The 17,479-nt window shown below is 30.9% G+C and overlaps 1 protein-coding gene across 1 annotated transcript; it reads right to left on the bottom strand.

Moving 5' to 3' along the window:
• Positions 1 to 509: 509 nt before the first annotated feature.
• On the bottom strand, positions 510 to 17,479 carry LOC142331947 (uncharacterized). Its single transcript, XM_075377999.1, has 7 exons — positions 17,383 to 17,479; positions 14,231 to 14,412; positions 12,774 to 13,081; positions 10,615 to 10,806; positions 9,183 to 9,352; positions 7,526 to 7,598; positions 510 to 1,960 (listed from the first exon to the last, which is right to left on the bottom strand). The coding sequence occupies exons 1-7, from the start codon at positions 17,477 to 17,479 to the stop codon at positions 601 to 603; spliced, it is 2,382 nt and encodes a 793-aa protein (XP_075234114.1). The 3' UTR covers positions 510 to 600.

Raw genomic sequence — 17,479 nt, 5'->3', positions numbered from 1 at the left:
ACCAACAGCAATTCAAAATTACTGTTACTTAAACCACCATATTACTTCAGAGGATGATATGTATGACCACTCCTTAAAAGTGTGGTTAATTGAAACCCAACCACCAAGGAACACTGGTATCCACGATCTAGTATTCAAATCCGTATAAAAGTATACCTTTACTAGGATTTGAACCTTAGAACTCTTGACTTGCAAATCAACTGATTTGCGATTACAAGTTAACCACTAGACCAGCCCGGTAGGTAATATGGGGATTCATTTAACAAACATACATAATAAGTTAATAACTTTCATTTCATTAAGGAATCCTAACCTGCCTTATGTTATATGAAATGGGAAAAGGAAATTAAGATTTTTTACACACAAAAGATATTTATAATTTCAAAATTTATTTGTTACAGACAATTTGAAATAAAAAAAAGCTTTTTGTTACAGACAATTTAAAATTAACCAAATTCTTGTTTGTACAGAAGAAAAAACCAAAACAAACTTTAACATAACTTGTGACATTGGACAAAATATATAAAATATGTCTACATAATACATTCTTTAAAAACATATTTGAAGTAAATTATTGCATTTTTTAAGGATTTTTTTTATTTATTTACATGTATTGTTATCTTGTTGAAGTTGCGGTTGTGGAAAATTACAAATGCCTCGTTGCATTTGTAATTGTTGTAGAGTATATAGCTGGTATGAATCCAACTGGGGCGCCATATCACCCGGATTTTGTCCCAGTTGTTGCATCTGATAATCGCCTACCATATAATTCAACTGCTGTTGTTGTTGTGCCTGATTGAACCAGTTTATCTGATCCATTGTGAGCTGTGATGAAGGTGTTGTCATTGTAGAGGGTATAAAACTAGAATTTAACGATTGTGATGGTGAAATTGGGCAGTTAAATTGTCCAAGTTGGTAACTGTCCAGGGTTGACGGTGTCTGTGGTGTTGTCGGTGTTTGTGGAGTTGGTGTTTGTGGTGTAGAAGGTTGTTGATAATTGTAATTCATTGTTTGTGGCGTTAAAACTTGAAGGTTATTCATTTGCGGTTGTGAAATTTGTAAATTACTTGTTAAAGTTTGTGTCGGGGGTGTTTGAGGACATGCGGAAGCCAGTTGTAAATTGGAATTCATTGATCTGGGTGTTATTGACTGTGGTGTTGTAGTTGGACTACCTTTCCTAGCTACTTGAAAATCTGAATTCATAGTTTGTGGTGCAGTCTGACAAATGTGTGACTGGAAATTAGAAGTTGTCGATTGTGGTGTTGTAGACGGAGTAGTGTTCCACTGAAAATTGGGATTCATTGAGAGTGGTGGTGTCTGACAGCTGTTTGGAACAATCTGAAAACCAGAATTCATTGGTTGCGGAGTTGAAGTTTGACAAATATTCTGTTGCGGAGTTGAAGTTTGACAAATATTTGGTTGCGGAGTTGAAGTTTGACAAATATTTGGTTGCGGAGTTGTAGTTGTTTGACAAATATTTTGTGGTGGAGTTGAAGTTTGACAAATGTTTAGTTGCGGAGTTGAAGTTTGACTAATTTTTGGTTGTGGTTCTGGATTTTGACAGTTTACCTGTGGTAGTACTGGTGTTTGACAACTACCTGGACATTGAGATGAGTTCAGAGAATTTGGTGGTTGTGAATTAACTAAGTATTCAAGATCAGGTAGTGGTAGCGTAGGCAAACAGGCTATTACTTTATTCTGATTTACAACATTATTAACTCCAGAATACAGCACTGAACATTCTTTCTGCGATGTAAAATCAGATTGAAAACGTACATTCACATTCTGGTGGGTGTCAAAAGAAACACTGTTTCCTGATTGTGTGTTATCTGAACACATATCTAATTCTTTACAGCACGGTGGTTCTTCAAAATCTTTTTTTTTGCATATGTCTGACATGTATCCACGACCAAGGACTGTAGAGTCATCGCTAACTGCTGTATTTGAGCTTCCTCCCCGTCTGAAATTCATTAAAAATTGTTTAAACATTACCAATTTCTTAATTTAAAAAAATTAATATTCAAAAATATTATTGAAGACAAGTACTTTAATCAGAAAAGAACATAGTTAATACATACTGTATCTGTGCAAATTAATCCAAATACAACTTTTAGAAATTAATCCAACTTTTAGAAAAAAAATAAATCATACCTGGACTATTTGTGATCTAGTAATTATTAAGTCCTCCTTTATTCTTAATCACTTCACATCATGAGTTGGTGTGGATTCAACAACTGTACTACACATTTTCTGATTTCATCATGAAACCATTTCGATATTAATGCTTTAATGAGGTAAATTTTTGTGGTACAATTTATTTATGTAATTTTTTGATTGCTCAAAGATCTTCATTTGGGTTAAGTTTGGGGATTTGCCTGGTTATGTGAGGACTTAAAATGTTTTGGCAGTGTGACATATGACACCAAATCTAGTTTGAACACTCAGTTGCCTTGTGGGAATTTATGAAGTTGTGACAACCCTTTACTTCAGAATCTTTTTATATATCCATCACTTTTCAACATACCATCTACTGGAAGTAATGAACAAGGGTCTTCAAATGTGAAACAACCCCAAAAATATGTTTAAACTGATTGTTGGATATGAGTTGGTGATGTATTTTCATCTGATGCATCTACAGAACCCTTTGCCACTGAACATAAAAATGTGACTTGTTAGAAAACAACATTTTTCTAATCTTCTTTGATCCAGTTAGCAAATCAGAAAAAATAACATTTTGTAGTCTCTTTGCTCCATTAGCATGTGCATTTGGCCCTCAAAAGCTTTTTTTGCATATTGCATGATATTAAAAGATGCTTTTTAGTTGGCCAAATAGCTTACTGTCCATTGCAAGAAGTCAGAGTTTTCATATGAGGAAGTCAAGTTTTCATATGTAAATCTGTTCTCCTGCTAATTCTTGACTTAAGTCCCCAGAAGTTAATTTTGAATCAAGTTTGCTTTTTGTCACTAACTACCAATCATGTGTTGGAGTAGTTTTTCTTTTTGAGGTGAAAAGAAACCAGTTTCTTTAAATTGTTTTAAAATAGTATTCACTGTCCGTAGTCCGACACCACGCTCAGAAGCTTTGTTTGTCACATATAGTATGCTCAGAAAAGTAAGCAATTTTTTGAACTTTCTCTTGGAGTTATATCCATTATTATATATTCAGATACACCAAACAAAAAATACAAAAATGTAATTTTATAATAAAAAATGAAATAAACTCACAAAATACTATTTATAACATGAAAATTCCCAAATAACCAAAAAGTAACATCTACATTACACAGCTAACTTAAAGAGTGAGTGTGGTCAAGCAATGTATAACCCCACAATACTACTATGCTGTGTATAAATTAATCAGAAATTGTAGGTATAATCTGTTAGATCATTAGGTAATATATTTAAAATATAATGTGAGATATACGTACACCTCTACTTTCTCATAAGTTATACTGTGAAACACAAAAAATAGTTTTGTCTGGATATACTGTTGAATATTAAGGAAAATTAGCTATCCTTAATTAACTTTTTTTTGTATTGGCTAAAAAACGATCAAAATAATTTACTATTGCCAAACAAAAATCTGACTCCCAATAATTTGTTAAACTTTTTGAATTATCATATCAATTTTTTGTATAATTGCTGATAAAGATTATTCATGTAAAGTTCTTAAATATTGTTATTTCTTAATTATATTTTTCATTTATTTCCTTTCATTCAAATTTATTAGGCAGTCTACTTATAGTAATTGTTTAATAATTAAAATGGTCCAGTTTTGTAAAGCTGAGTGATCGGGTTTTCATAAACTTTGTTTAAAATTTATTAATTAACTTTTATTTATTGTAGCCAGCTGTTGTATCTAGCTTTATCAAACTGTTTCATTCTGTTCAATCAATTATATATTTGTTTATTCGTGAAACATGTCTTAAAATTTATGAAAAATTATTTCCGTGGCTGTAAAATTTTGAAATTTTTTTTTTTTAATATGGTTCTATACTGTATTTTGAATAAATAATTCACTAGCAAATAGAATTTATACTGAAACATGAAATAAAAGTGATTTTAACAAAACTTCAAATCTTATGATCCTATTATTCATAATATCTCAAATTAAAAAAAAAATTATAGATTTACTTTGCATAAATCATCTAAGTTACATAATTTTGAATGTAGTGTTCATTCATTACATGGGGTTAGAATTTATTATATTAACATAAAATCCTTACCCACACTTCATAAAACCAATAATTTTTTGCCTTAACTACAAATAAAAATGAACTAATTGACATCTCTTCAAGACTTGCTTCTATTGTATGAAATAGGATATACCAATTTGTAAGAAGTCATCATTAAACATAGTAAGACAATTAAGATTTTTAGAACCCGTTTATGAATTTAAGAGAAAGGTGAAAGGAAAAATAGAAAAACTATGATGATGTTCAGGTCTGAAATGAAGCAAATTACAAAAACATAGATGAAGTGGGTCATATGGGTGGAGCAGTAATAGTTCAAATGTGAAAAATAAGAAGTTGAAAGTGGAGGGAGAAGAAAGAAAGATCTAATTAAATGGAAAAGAGGGTTTTTGCTTCCTTTAAGAGTAGATGAATAAGCATATTATGGCTTTTTGTGCAACAAAAGCTGATAAGACTAGATATGAAATAGTCACAGTCAGATTTACTGACAAAGTAAATGTGACTTCTTAGACACTTTTAGGGCTGACTTAAGTAGCTTACTATCTTAACTTGCAACTTGTTTTTAAAGCAAATCATGGTATATAGAGTTAGGCATTTTCAGTAATTTAGATGTAGCAGGATAACATGAACCCATAAAAAGGAAAAATGATTCAAGAAATGCGGCAGTAGATCAGTAAAAAAGAAGTATATTCCTGTCAGTTAATTACTATCTTACCAAGTACTTAACCATAATCCTTATTACAAAGCATACAAAATATCTTTCAGTCTGATCAAATCTATGAGTAAGTTTTTCCATAAGAATACTACTTTTACTGATTTAAGGAATGGATATCTCACCAGCAAGGAAAGCAGTGTGGCAACCAAATCAACTGCATGTTTTTATTTGTAGTTTTAGTTTTTTCTGATGGATTTGTTGTTGCCAACATTGTGAATGAAGTGGCCTATAGAATAAATTAATTCTGTGAAGCTGTTTTCATGGCAATTACTAAACATTTGATTAATAATCTATTATTGCAATTTTAATTGTTTACCGTTAAACAATATATTTTATATAACAATATATTTTATATATATATATATATATATTTTTTTAGAAAAAATAAATGCTAAGGAGAAATGTGGATGCATAAATGCACAGCATTCTATAAATCTTTACTGGAAGCACTAGTGAAAAATGCTTCAGTGATCAGAAACATGCCCAACAAAGGTCAGTTTTAATGACACAGGTTGTACAGGATATTAATCTGACAGTTCCAAAGATTTCCTCAGATTTTTGCAAAGACTAAGCTGGGAAAAGAACATTTTACTAGGTTCAGCCCACATTTCAGTGAGGAGAATGCTGAGCTAACTAATGTTGATTATCCTAAAAGGATTGGCATTTTAGATTATTTAATATTCAGAACTACTGGATATGGGGTACTGAAAACCCACACCTTTTTCTTTGAATCTCCCGTACACATATATTACATACAAATAGGCATGCAGTTACAAGGTGATGAATAACAGAACCCTTGTTTTATGAAAAAATTGGATGCTACCATTTACCAAAAGTTATCCAATAGTTCATCGCCTTACTACAAGAGGATGAGCATGTCATCTTCTGGCTGCTACAGTATTTTTTGGTGGAAGAATTTTTCTGAAGGATTGTGGCCACCAACATCCCCTTATTTGACTAGTTCTGTATGAGCAATCAACTCATCCTGTAGAAATTGAACTCATCCTGCAGAAATTGAAGACAAACATTACCAATGCCATCCAGGTAACAAACAGGGTACAACCAATAAGAGTAGTCAGGAACATGGTCAAATGTGTTGACAAGTGCATAGAAGCGAATGGACATCATTTTCAACACCTTTTATAAATTAATATCTGTTAGTGATGGGGTCTCTAAGTTGGACACAATGTAGTTTGCATTGACATGGCTTGATGTTGACAGAAATCTCACATGCAACAAGAAAAAAGTAAAATTCAATATGTCCTGTAGTATCATAAGACTGCTGTTTTAATAAGTGTCAGACTTAATATGAAGAGTGAAAAGAATTAGTATGGTACATCAAATCTAAGGATGCAGCTGATTAGGGGTGAAAAGAGTATCAAGAACAGACATATCGTTCACTTTTAATCCAAGGTAATTTATTCATCAGTGATATGTATGACTAATGTCATACATATATTATGTATGATATTTATATTGTACATAATATATTATTTTAAAAAATCTTCCACCACAAAATAAAAAGGAAGTAAACAAAAAAGACAGTTTAAAACACACTATCCTCTGAACCATAAATAAAATATTCATCGGACAATCCATCCAACAAATATTGATTGATCTAGCATGTAAAAAACTTTTATAGTTTGTTCTGTAACTAGTCCCACATAAGAAAAACAGGATTTTTTTGGATATGATATAAAAGCTTTAAAAACACTTCACCATTCAGTTCCATTTAGTAAACCACCCCAACTGAAACAAACTAATGGAATTTCTATACATATACCATAAACGATGTATACTAGATACACTTGACCAACTACTATATTCTGAACTAGATTATAAAATCAACATTCTTAATGAATTAAATGTAATTTAATTCATTCTTGATGAATAATACACAATGTTCGAGCTAGGTATATGATTAAACAATAAGAAAAGCATTTAAAAAACCAATATAACACCAGCATCACATCTATCACTACTTCAGCACTCCCAAGTAACAGCCAGCTCAAACAGTGGTAAAGTACTTTTTTGTAACTTTTGCCTTATAATTTTTTTTTGTAGTTGTAATTTATAAAATTGTAAATAAAACTATAAACTGTAATTTTTTTTTATAACTTTTGCCTTAAAATGAAATAATAGATTTTATATACTTTTCAATATATATGCATAAAACTTTCAGATTTAATTGAAAACTTCCTTCTTTTTTGAAGTCCGTTAACAAATAAAAGAGTCCAGCAGATTCATACAAGGTAAATCATACATATCTATTTTTGAAAATCAGTGCAACTGTCTCATAGTTACAGGGGCACAAATGTTATCACCCAAACTTATTTTACTCTCCTCAATTCATATATTTGGGTAAACTTTTTTTTTTATTAAAAATTCATAGGTAACAGTCAACCAAATAACATAAAATTTATAATCTATTACAGTTAATTACAATGTACAAAGCACAGATTAAATTTGTAGGCAATGTGTAAAGATATTTCTTCCATTGAATAATAATTACCCATGTTGGAGAACATCTTAAAATTAAAAAAAAAAATTGTGTTATAAATATGCCCTACTGATTAGTTGAAAAACAAATTTAATTAAAAATTATTTATCGTCTTACTCCAAAAACACTGGACAAATTTTCTTCATCATCTGTATCCGCAATTCATAATCATAAGCATCTTCAGCTACGTCTGTAAAATTGAAATAAATTGTTAGTTATGATAAATTTATGGAAAATATTTAATAATATACAGAAACTATGGCTGTTACTTTAAACAGGATTTCCGAAAAGTGCATTATTTAAATCTGTTGCAATTAATATAACTAATTGTAAAAAACTCTTGCAATTTGTAAAGTCTAGCCAATAATATGATAAAATAATTCTACTAACTCAAGTTCCTTGCTTGAAGAGAAGTTAATAGGAGTGGTGGCTCAGTTGTTATACCAATCATTACAGTGTAACTTCTGAGAGAAAATAAGTTATGAGGAGTTTGGCAATTTTTATTTTACCAGATATATATATATATATATATGAATATATATATATATATGAATATATAGGGTTTGTACCATTGCCTGGAGGAAATATTTTTGTGTTTCAATTCCTCTATGGGTAGACCAAATGTCCATTACTTTTCTTTATTTATCCATTCTTTCTCATTTAGAGTTATACATGTGCCTACTTTTGACAGTGGCCCAACTGAGGATGTTAGAACCTTAACAGCAAATACACCTCTGGTAAATGGGACTGCCTATGTACAAATTTAATTAATCCTTAATTAAATTCAAATCTCTATCATTTCTACGGTGTACCACAAATTAATATTTATTTGGCAGAAGTCAGATTTTGAAAACAGTTAATTTTTTATAGGACCTAAGGAATTACTGATATGATAGGATAAAATATGTGTGAAGTAAAACTGCCTATATCATATTTTTATTATGTGAAATAAATTTCCCATATAATAAAAATATAAAATAAATTAATACCAAATTTTAATCATTAATATTTTACTATTAATTCTGAATCATCCCTTGATATTTTCCATCCTTAAGTTCAGATCCTCAATGCTGTCACTGTATTTGAAACTGTTTTTTTTTCTTTTACGTTTTTTTATCTACCTGAACTAATATTGTATTATACTAGTAATTTATCTTAATATTTTCAGGCTCAACAGTTGTGTCACATACTAGAATATTTATCTCATAAAAATAGTATTTGTATGTTAGTATAGTGTTGCTTATATAAATAAATTTCTCAAATGATTTCTTTCTTTGGGATGGGAGGTAGGTCTAATTAAATAGCACATAGTTAAATTGATTACTTCAGATACCTTATTTTTTTGGGCATGAGTAATATGATTTTATAAAGAAAGCATGAGACTTGTTAGATGGATCTTTAGTATTTGAAGGATAACCAGTTTCAGCACATTTGGGTAGCTAAAAAGATGCTGCTCCCATTCCTTGAGGCAAGGATAAAAAAAATTCCTTGATCTCCTGAGGAATTGTTTTGTTTCATAGCTCCCTTGTGGGTTAGTTATCACTTTTTCACTCTTTCTTGAAAACTATTCCTTTCCTCAGAATATTTAGTACCTTTAAAGTTACTCTGTTCTTGGTATTTATCTAATTTGTTGGTTGTAGATCTGCCCGTGAACCTAGCCATTGGCTGCATACAACTACCATGTAAAGTTCTGAATATTATTATTTCAGGGAGGTTTCTTATTTCAATCTAATTTAATGAATTGTAATGATAAGAAATATTAAGATATACATACTATCATCAACACCGTGATTTCTGCGTTCTACGATGTCACCAGGTAGATGATAGAAGTACGGTTCACGCACATGTATACGCTGTCTACCAGGCAAACTGGAATCTAGTACTTGGAATGCTTGTTCATCTAATTCCAACTGTTCTTTACCCTGTGATTCTATATCTTCAGCTCTATAACAAAATCAAACAAAATTTGTTTAAAAATATGATAAATAATCTACAATTTTGGTTTCTAAAAAATTACAAATGCAAATCAGTTAGGTGATACATTGTAATGATAGTAGTCATTCAGTATATTATCTTGTTTTAGTAATGCTAATTTATAATAAAAAGTGAGAATAATCCAGTATAAATGTCTTTTGGATAATAATTATGGTAAAAAATTAAAAGTACTTTTATGTTATTTAACCTGAAAATTATTTTATAAATGGTTCCCCCAAAACTGTATCTCACATTTAATTTTAGAAAAGTCATGTAAAACTCAAATCTGATTTTGTTTAAGTTTAGTATAAAAACTGTTACAACTGCCAATTAAGAAATTTAGTAGAGGATTTAATTCTGAAAAAATGTAAAAGTTAATCAAAAATATAACAAGTCATTGAAAGTGCATACTAATTTGAAAAATACAACTAATTAAAAGAAAAAAATGGTTAAGCTAATAAAGAAGACATAACTTCAGGTAGTATGATCAAGGTAGGCAAGCTCCAGTGCACAAAGAAATAAGAAAAAGATCTAGTAGTTTTGCTTGTTCTTAACTTATGTTAAGAAAAAGCAATTAAGTATTTGAAAAGACCAGAAGTAAAGAATAAATATTAAAATTTTATCATTCACATAATTTTATCACATAAAAGATGTAGCGAACAATGTGGATTCCATTTACAAGGGAAAAATTAATTTGAAAAGTTTTGCTATCTTCTTTTTCTAATACTACTTTGATCAAAGCCACCTGATTTTTGTAGTTAAGTAACTTTTCCTTCTTTGTACTTTTCTGTATAAAAAAATTGTTTCTTTAAGGATCCCTGGAAGTATTGTAAACTCAATTTCTTACTATCTGATGGTTCTAATTGCCTAAAACATCTCAATGTCATATATGGGGTTCCTTTTTGGTCCATAGTTGAAGAGGTTGCAAAATACACATTAGGAATAGAAAAAAAAATAGAAATATTTTGGTTAGTTGTTTTTAATCAATAGAATAGTTTTTAACAATCCATCCGATTGTGATATTGGATCTCTTAATTTTTAAATATTTCTTCTGCAATTACTGTAACATCCTTGGAGGTTTTTTATTTTAATATCAATGTAGGTGGAATTCTTTCTAAACATATGTAATAAGTATCCTAATATTAGATTAAGGAACAAGGTTAAATGGGCATGAAAACATAATAAATTTGGGTTTCTTTATTTATATTTATTTTTTTTAAAATTCTACTTACATTCCAACATCAGAGAAATCATAATTCTGATGTAACTGCAATGGTGAATCAGTTTTCCATTTAAAAACTTCATCAGGACATTTTTGAACCTCAATCTTTTTACTGAAATCAATATCTGGATATAATTCATCTTCTGTTGCTTCACCTTTTTCAATTGCCTTCATAATATTTATACGTCTATCCATTTCAGCCCTGAAAAAAATAATAGCAGTTGTATTAAGCATATTAATAAAAAACACTAATATCTTTCATAGGTTATCTAAAAAAATTGAGCTTTTGAAGGCCAAAATTGTGAATATATTTATTGTTATTGGAAAATAACATTATGGAAACACATATGCACCATTTTGTTTTTATGACCTGCCATTTTTCTGGCACCATAATCCTGTTTCTGCAGAACATTTTGTGGTTTCTGATGAAAATATTGTGACATTTTCATAGGCCTCTTTTGAAACTAACATCACTCAGGGAGTTCTGCAGAGACAGAAACAAATGACAGTTTGACAGTGCCAGGGTCCAGCAGGCACTGAATTGCTAGGTGCAATCATGCTAATTGTTGACGTTACAGGTCTGAGTCTATGTACTGCCTGGCAGCAGCAGCTTTTGATGCACAATGCTCTTCCAGTCTCACCAAATGCACAGCATAACCTCTCTGGGTGTCAATGTGGGCTTTGCCATAGACTGTGGAGCTTCTCCTCACTTCAACCACATCTTTTTTGCACATTGTTGTTGTAGGTTATCCACTTTTCATAACTTAAGCACTTCAGAAATTTTTCAATTTCTTTATGTTACAGTAGAGATTCGTAGACAAAAAAATCTACTCAATTGAATTTCTATCTGCAAATCTCTGCATGTCAGATCATGTGGCACCTTAACTTGAGTTTATTTTTGTAGCCAGATTTCTCCAAATGATATCATTTAGTGATTAATGTTTAGATAATTGGCAATGTCACAACTGCTTAAATGCTGGTCTTGGACTTTTGCCAGAATATCATTCACTTTTTCTATGATTGGTTGCCCATTGCAAGGAGCATCTTGGATATTGAAATTTCCAGAACGAAAGTGACAACCATATTTTGGCTGTAGCTTTTGATAATATCTTGACCGTAAAAAACAAATTTCTTCACAGGCCTATACAGATTTGTACCTTTATCAAAATAAAATTGTTTTGCAGAAAGTTCACCGATCTTCATGGCGCAATACCTCACATGAGTATAAGAATTCCAACACTTTTTGCACATCTACTGGATTCAACTGTCAAATGACATTCAGCTTGACCCACTGTAACTAATATACTCAGATTTGGGGCGCTAATGCTGTCTCATGTAGAAAAGGCTCACTTCTTTTTAGACTACCTTCTAATAGCAAAATACCTTCTACACACATATTATAAACTGTGCTGAAGAATTACTTTTACTAATGTAATAGAATATATAATTAAGTACAGTAGTAACCAAGTTTTGCAAGTGTTAACATTTTCCTTTTGTCTTCAGTTTTCCTCCATTTAAATTCGATGCTCCTTAAAATTATTGTCCAGTGTTTCATGTTGAAATTGAATTCTAATTGCAGATGGTCTAGCTTCAAAATACTTACCACACTTATTAAAGTAGGCAGTCTGTGTTGGGCATTTATGGAATTCTGTAAATTATTTATACTTACTTTTCTGTTAATTCTCAGATGATTTTAGCTGGCGTACTAATGTTTTATTTTCTACAAAATTTTTTTCCCTTTGTCAATAATTTCCTTTACATATGAACTGAAGCACAACTAGGACCACAAAGATTAGCCACATGATCTTGAACTTCCAATTTTAACATTCCAGGGTTTTCATCAAAATGCTGCTAGTTGTAGGAAAAGTAATAAATCCGGATAAAATGCAATAAAAATGACACTGTCAAACAATGCAATGTGACTGAAGAACCAACACTGTCTTACTGCACATATGGTTTTTATTTTCCTTCATCCTGTTTACTCACTCACAAAAACAAATACTAACACACACCTAGAGGCAAGCAAAATGAATTACTGTGCATCAATCAATTATGCTGAAAAAACTTAAAGACTTATTGCACACACAACTTTAAACCTACAGTTAATTTAGTTAAAAATTTACAATATTTGATTTAAATATTAAATAACAGCTATAAATTATAACTTACTGTTTCTCCAGCACATGATCACTGATTTTAGCCAACAGCTTCTCCCACTGTAGACTGTTAGGAATATCACCGACTCCTGGATATTCACCATAAGATTTCCTCCAGAACTGAATGGGTTCATTTGAAACAGCATAGAAACAATGAGCACCAAATTTTGGAATATGTTGCATTGCTGAGTATTCCTTCAAATCGAATGATAAATTTGTCCAAACTGGTGGTAATGGACAAGCTAAAGGATCTGCAGCATTAGCACCAGATGAAGCTCTTGCTTCAGTTATCTCAATTAACTCTCTTGTCATTTCCAACAACTATAAAATACATAAAGGAATATAAATTTCATTATAATATGTTTTACAGTGAGGTTCTCTTTCAACAATAGTTGTTGCTTCAAGTAGCAGAAACACCTGAGAACACTCCACTTCATTTTAGCAGTTACTCCTAATCAATAAATTTATGTTTTAAAATGAATAGTGGTTTTTTGTATCCAAGCTATTTTTTTTATAAACAGCACAGTTAGTAGACAATGTAAAGTAACAAAATAATATACTCATCTTTATATTATGTGATCACAGTATAACAATAATTCATTGACCTGTGTGACAAAGTGTTAATATGAATACCAATTTAAAATACAGCTTTAAAAATAATTGAAATTACCTACACAAATTATATTATGTATTTGGAACTAGCATTCAGTTCCTTGATTAGTAACCTTTCTATTATTGTACTTTGGTAATGGGTGGCTCTGTATACCCAGATGTGTTTCCCTTCAGCGATTATTCAAATAGTGTAATCTACAATTTAGATTCTTATTAAACAAAATTAAGTAGTTACTACATACATATTAGGTAGAGTTATAGGTTAATAACTTTATCAGAGGTGAATAGTGCACATTAAAGCAATGCCACGTTACATATATGACCAAATCCAAATGATGAACACGTCAGGAATTGATAGCTGTCTGCAAAGTACTGCAGCAGTACACTAACAGTAGCAGTAGACGCAGCTTTATCATCAATAACTGAGCTTCTATTTATTTTGCTTTGTCACTTTCAATACAAATAATTTAGTAATCAACATAATCAAAATGGATAATACAAGTAACATTGAATAGAACGATTTTTTCTGAATAAAAATAGAAAGGAAGTAAGCACTGGTGAGTTTGAAATGACAGCTTTGAAATGTCAAGTCTAATATGATTGTGTGTAGAAAGAATAGAAAAATTTTAATAGTTGTTTGAATAAGAATGGTAGAAAAAGAGAAAATATGAATATTAATGATCTGCAAAAACTTAAAAATGATTTTGAAAAATGGGAAGAGAAAGATAAGAGTTAATGGCTTAATCAGAAACTTTTATAATCTTAGTTTTTAGTTCAATGGGATAAAAATAGGCAACTTTTTTCAGATTTTTATACTATGGATGTTACAGCTATAAAAGTGATAAATACTTAACTTACTGTCAACCCATCATGGAAAGACTCAAGTTCATCCTTAGGTGGTTTCACTTCAAATATACCCACAAGACTTCGACGATGAAGTGCAAATAAGAGTAGCTTAAGATGTTCATTACGCAACTTCTTATAATTGTCATCATGAATAGTACGTAGTTTCTGTAACCACTGAGCTGCACGGACACGGTCTGTAAAATTAGTATTATTTTATTATTTATCGTAGAAATAACAAAATTCCAGCTTTTTTTCATATACTGATTTCAATTGTGTTATTTCAGTAACAAATACAATAGGATTTTTGTTTGTCTTTCTAAATTATATTCATTTTATTCAGCATTTTGTTAAATGAGGACTTAAGATGCATCCTTTCATCTGCGTCAATGAATTCAAGCTTAAAAGACTACTTATACCTAAATACAAAATAAACATATCAGCTGTGGTGGATTTCTAAATAGGGAAACTAGGCTATAGCCTTTGGCAGCAAATGTTCATAGGCAACAAATTTTCAAAGGCAGTAATGGACCGCATGGCAACAGCTCAGCAGCAAGAGTGCAATGGCAGCACTGGCCAGTTGTTCACCCTGTAGGCAGCACATTTTTGAATCCACCTCTGCATATCAGAATATCACAACTATCAGAATATCACAACTATCAAAATAGAGGTGATAGCAGCTCTAGAAGTGAAATTTTCATTATCACATTGACTGGATTTAAAATTAACAATTACTTTTGGAGAAAGTAAACACGTGACTGTTCCCTTTTTTACTTCAGTTGCTTTATATTCCTCACATCTGTAAGAAATAGGATAGATAGTGAAACACAGGAGATAGTGATAGATGGGAAATATGGAAATTATATCTCTCTCTGTTATCAAACAATGTTATTTGCACTTTGACTCGGCAATGTAGAAATTACGGACTTAATTCAGTATTATTAAAAAAACAGATTTCAAGACAATTTTTCAGTTCAATAGAACTGTTATAGAATGGGTGTCTCTAAGAGAAAAATACAGACGACCAAGGCTTTCAGAGGAACAATTGAAGAGATTTCATGATGCTTTTCAGCATACCCCATATTAAGTCCACAAATCTGGCTAGCAATCAGCTTGCAATTCCTCAAAGTATTTGGCATGTGCTAAGAAATCTGCTTATGAAACCATACAGATTGCAGCTCTTTCAAGCACTTTCCTATAACGACAATAGGAAGCAATGGGAATTTTGCATACTGATGCTGAAGAAAATGGAAGATGAAACTTTCATTTCACATTTAATTTTCATTGATGAAGCGACTTTTCATTTAAATGGCATAACCAACTTCATATTGTTTGCATTTGGGGATTGGAACCCCCATATGTAACAGTCAAGAACGAGAGAGATTCTTCTGAGGTGAATGTGTTCTGTGCAGTGTATTAAGACAAAATTTATGGTCCTTTTTTCTTCCGGGGAAACAGTTTTCAGGGCAAATCCTTCTCAACATACTCCAAAACTGGCTCTTCTCGTTACTGCAAGCAGATTCAGATGACTTCATTTTACAACTAGATGAAGCATCGCCTCATTGGCCCCTAATTGTACCAGCTTTTTTGAATGAAAAAAGTGCCCCAATGATGGATTGCTCAAAACAGTAATCAAGAACTTGCTCTTTGTTCTTGTCCTGTGAGAACTCCAGATTTAACTGAATGTGATTTTTTCTTGAGGGGATATGTTAAAGATCTTGTTTTTCATCTACTGCTACCCACAAACATGGATTACAAACATCGAATATAAATTGTGATCAACTCTGACATGCGACATGTTGCCATGCATCTGGGTGGAATTCTCGTCTTGATGTTATCCATGCTGCTTCTGTAGGTCACACTGAACATTTGTAAGATGGAAATGAAAGTTTTATTATGAGTAATACATGTGATTTGATAAGAATTTTGTATTACTTTTCCTTATGAAATTGCTTCATTCTTTTTGAATAACCAGTAATCAAATTTCTGATTACAATAACAAATTGACCTTAATTGCTAAAAGAGAAAATATGTTTTATATGTTGGGTGTCTTATGTTTACCAGTAGTTGCCAAATACAAAAGAAATTATATTTAACAGTACAGAAAAATAATATGAATCTTAAAAAGATTTCAGAAATTGATTTTATTTGCTTTGTTTTGCACTGATGAATGGATAAGTTTGTAATGGTTCACAGTTGGGATAACAACAAGAGGCGTACCCCCAAAGCTTGTTGAGTGTGTTGTAACTCGCTAAATGTAGTTTGGGGTGTGAAAGTAAGTTGCTGGAAGTTGCCTATATTGAGAAAAAGCTTTTTGATGGAAAACTGGGTACTCTGGCAACAGTGAACTAATAGTTTAAACATCCATAGTTTGTTAGACAAATATAAGGCATTAAAAGACAAGGAGGAATGCCTGAAGGAGGAAAATATCAATATAATGAGTGGATTAGATATATCATTCTTGGCATAATATCCTTGAAATAGTAAAGTATCAGGGGCTGTAGTGAGATAGTAAAAGAATTCTGTTCTGTTGTACAGACAGATTGTTGTAAACTAAGAAGCACATTCTCCAGACAATGATCAACTGCATTCTGTAGACACCAAATTTCCCAAGGGAAGAATAGAATATAAATTTACTTGAAATATTTTTAAATTGTGAAGTAAAAAGACAATTATAATTATAGTACTGTAACTTTTATAAACTTCGTTGAGCGGTATACCATTACCAAATAATATGAAAGCATAGGGGGATATGGCTCATCACTGATTTGTTTCAAAACAAATATTTAAGAAAATATCCCAGAGATGTATAATGAGAATAATTATAAAAATTAATTTTTATAAGAAATTAAATTCCTGCCTACATTTTTAGTAATGACCTTGGTTTAAAAAGAAATTACCTGAGGCACCGTTGGAATAAGATTCTGAGGAATGATTACTAAGTGAAGGAATATAGATAACATTTATATTTAAATGCATTGATGTTGCATAGGTTTACAATGGGAGTTATATCAATGTACTGGCATCAAAGTAGGTTAAAAACATAACTTTCTTTTGATTGATCCATTTATGCAAAAGTAATTTTTCTTATGAACTACAGGACTGTTATTTAAATGAATTCCTCTTAAATTTATAAAATAGAATATACATTTATATTTAAAACATACCATCAGAATTTGGTAAATTTAGTACCAGTCGTTTTGAGAAAGGTAAGTATAGATCAAATTCTGTTTCCAGAGCAATTAATTCTAATTCTGTTGGCAT

Source organism: Lycorma delicatula, chromosome 11, assembly GCF_047948215.1.
Source record: "Lycorma delicatula isolate Av1 chromosome 11, ASM4794821v1, whole genome shotgun sequence".
Classification (NCBI taxonomy): domain Eukaryota; kingdom Metazoa; phylum Arthropoda; class Insecta; order Hemiptera; family Fulgoridae; genus Lycorma; species Lycorma delicatula.
Note: the sequence above shows the minus strand (reverse complement) of the source record. Positions and strands in the feature narration are given on the sequence as shown.

Coding starts and splice junctions, on each gene's coding strand:
- LOC142331947 (XM_075377999.1), bottom strand. CDS start 17,479: ATGCCAACAGAATTAGAATTAATTGCTCTGGAAACAGAATTTGATCTA. Junction 7,599..9,182: donor AAATCACGGTGTTGATGATA/GTATGTATATCT, acceptor TCAATTTTACAG/ACGTAGCTGAAGATGCTTAT. Junction 1,961..7,525: donor ATTTGTCCAGTGTTTTTGGA/GTAAGACGATAA, acceptor AATGAATTTCAG/ACGGGGAGGAAGCTCAAATA.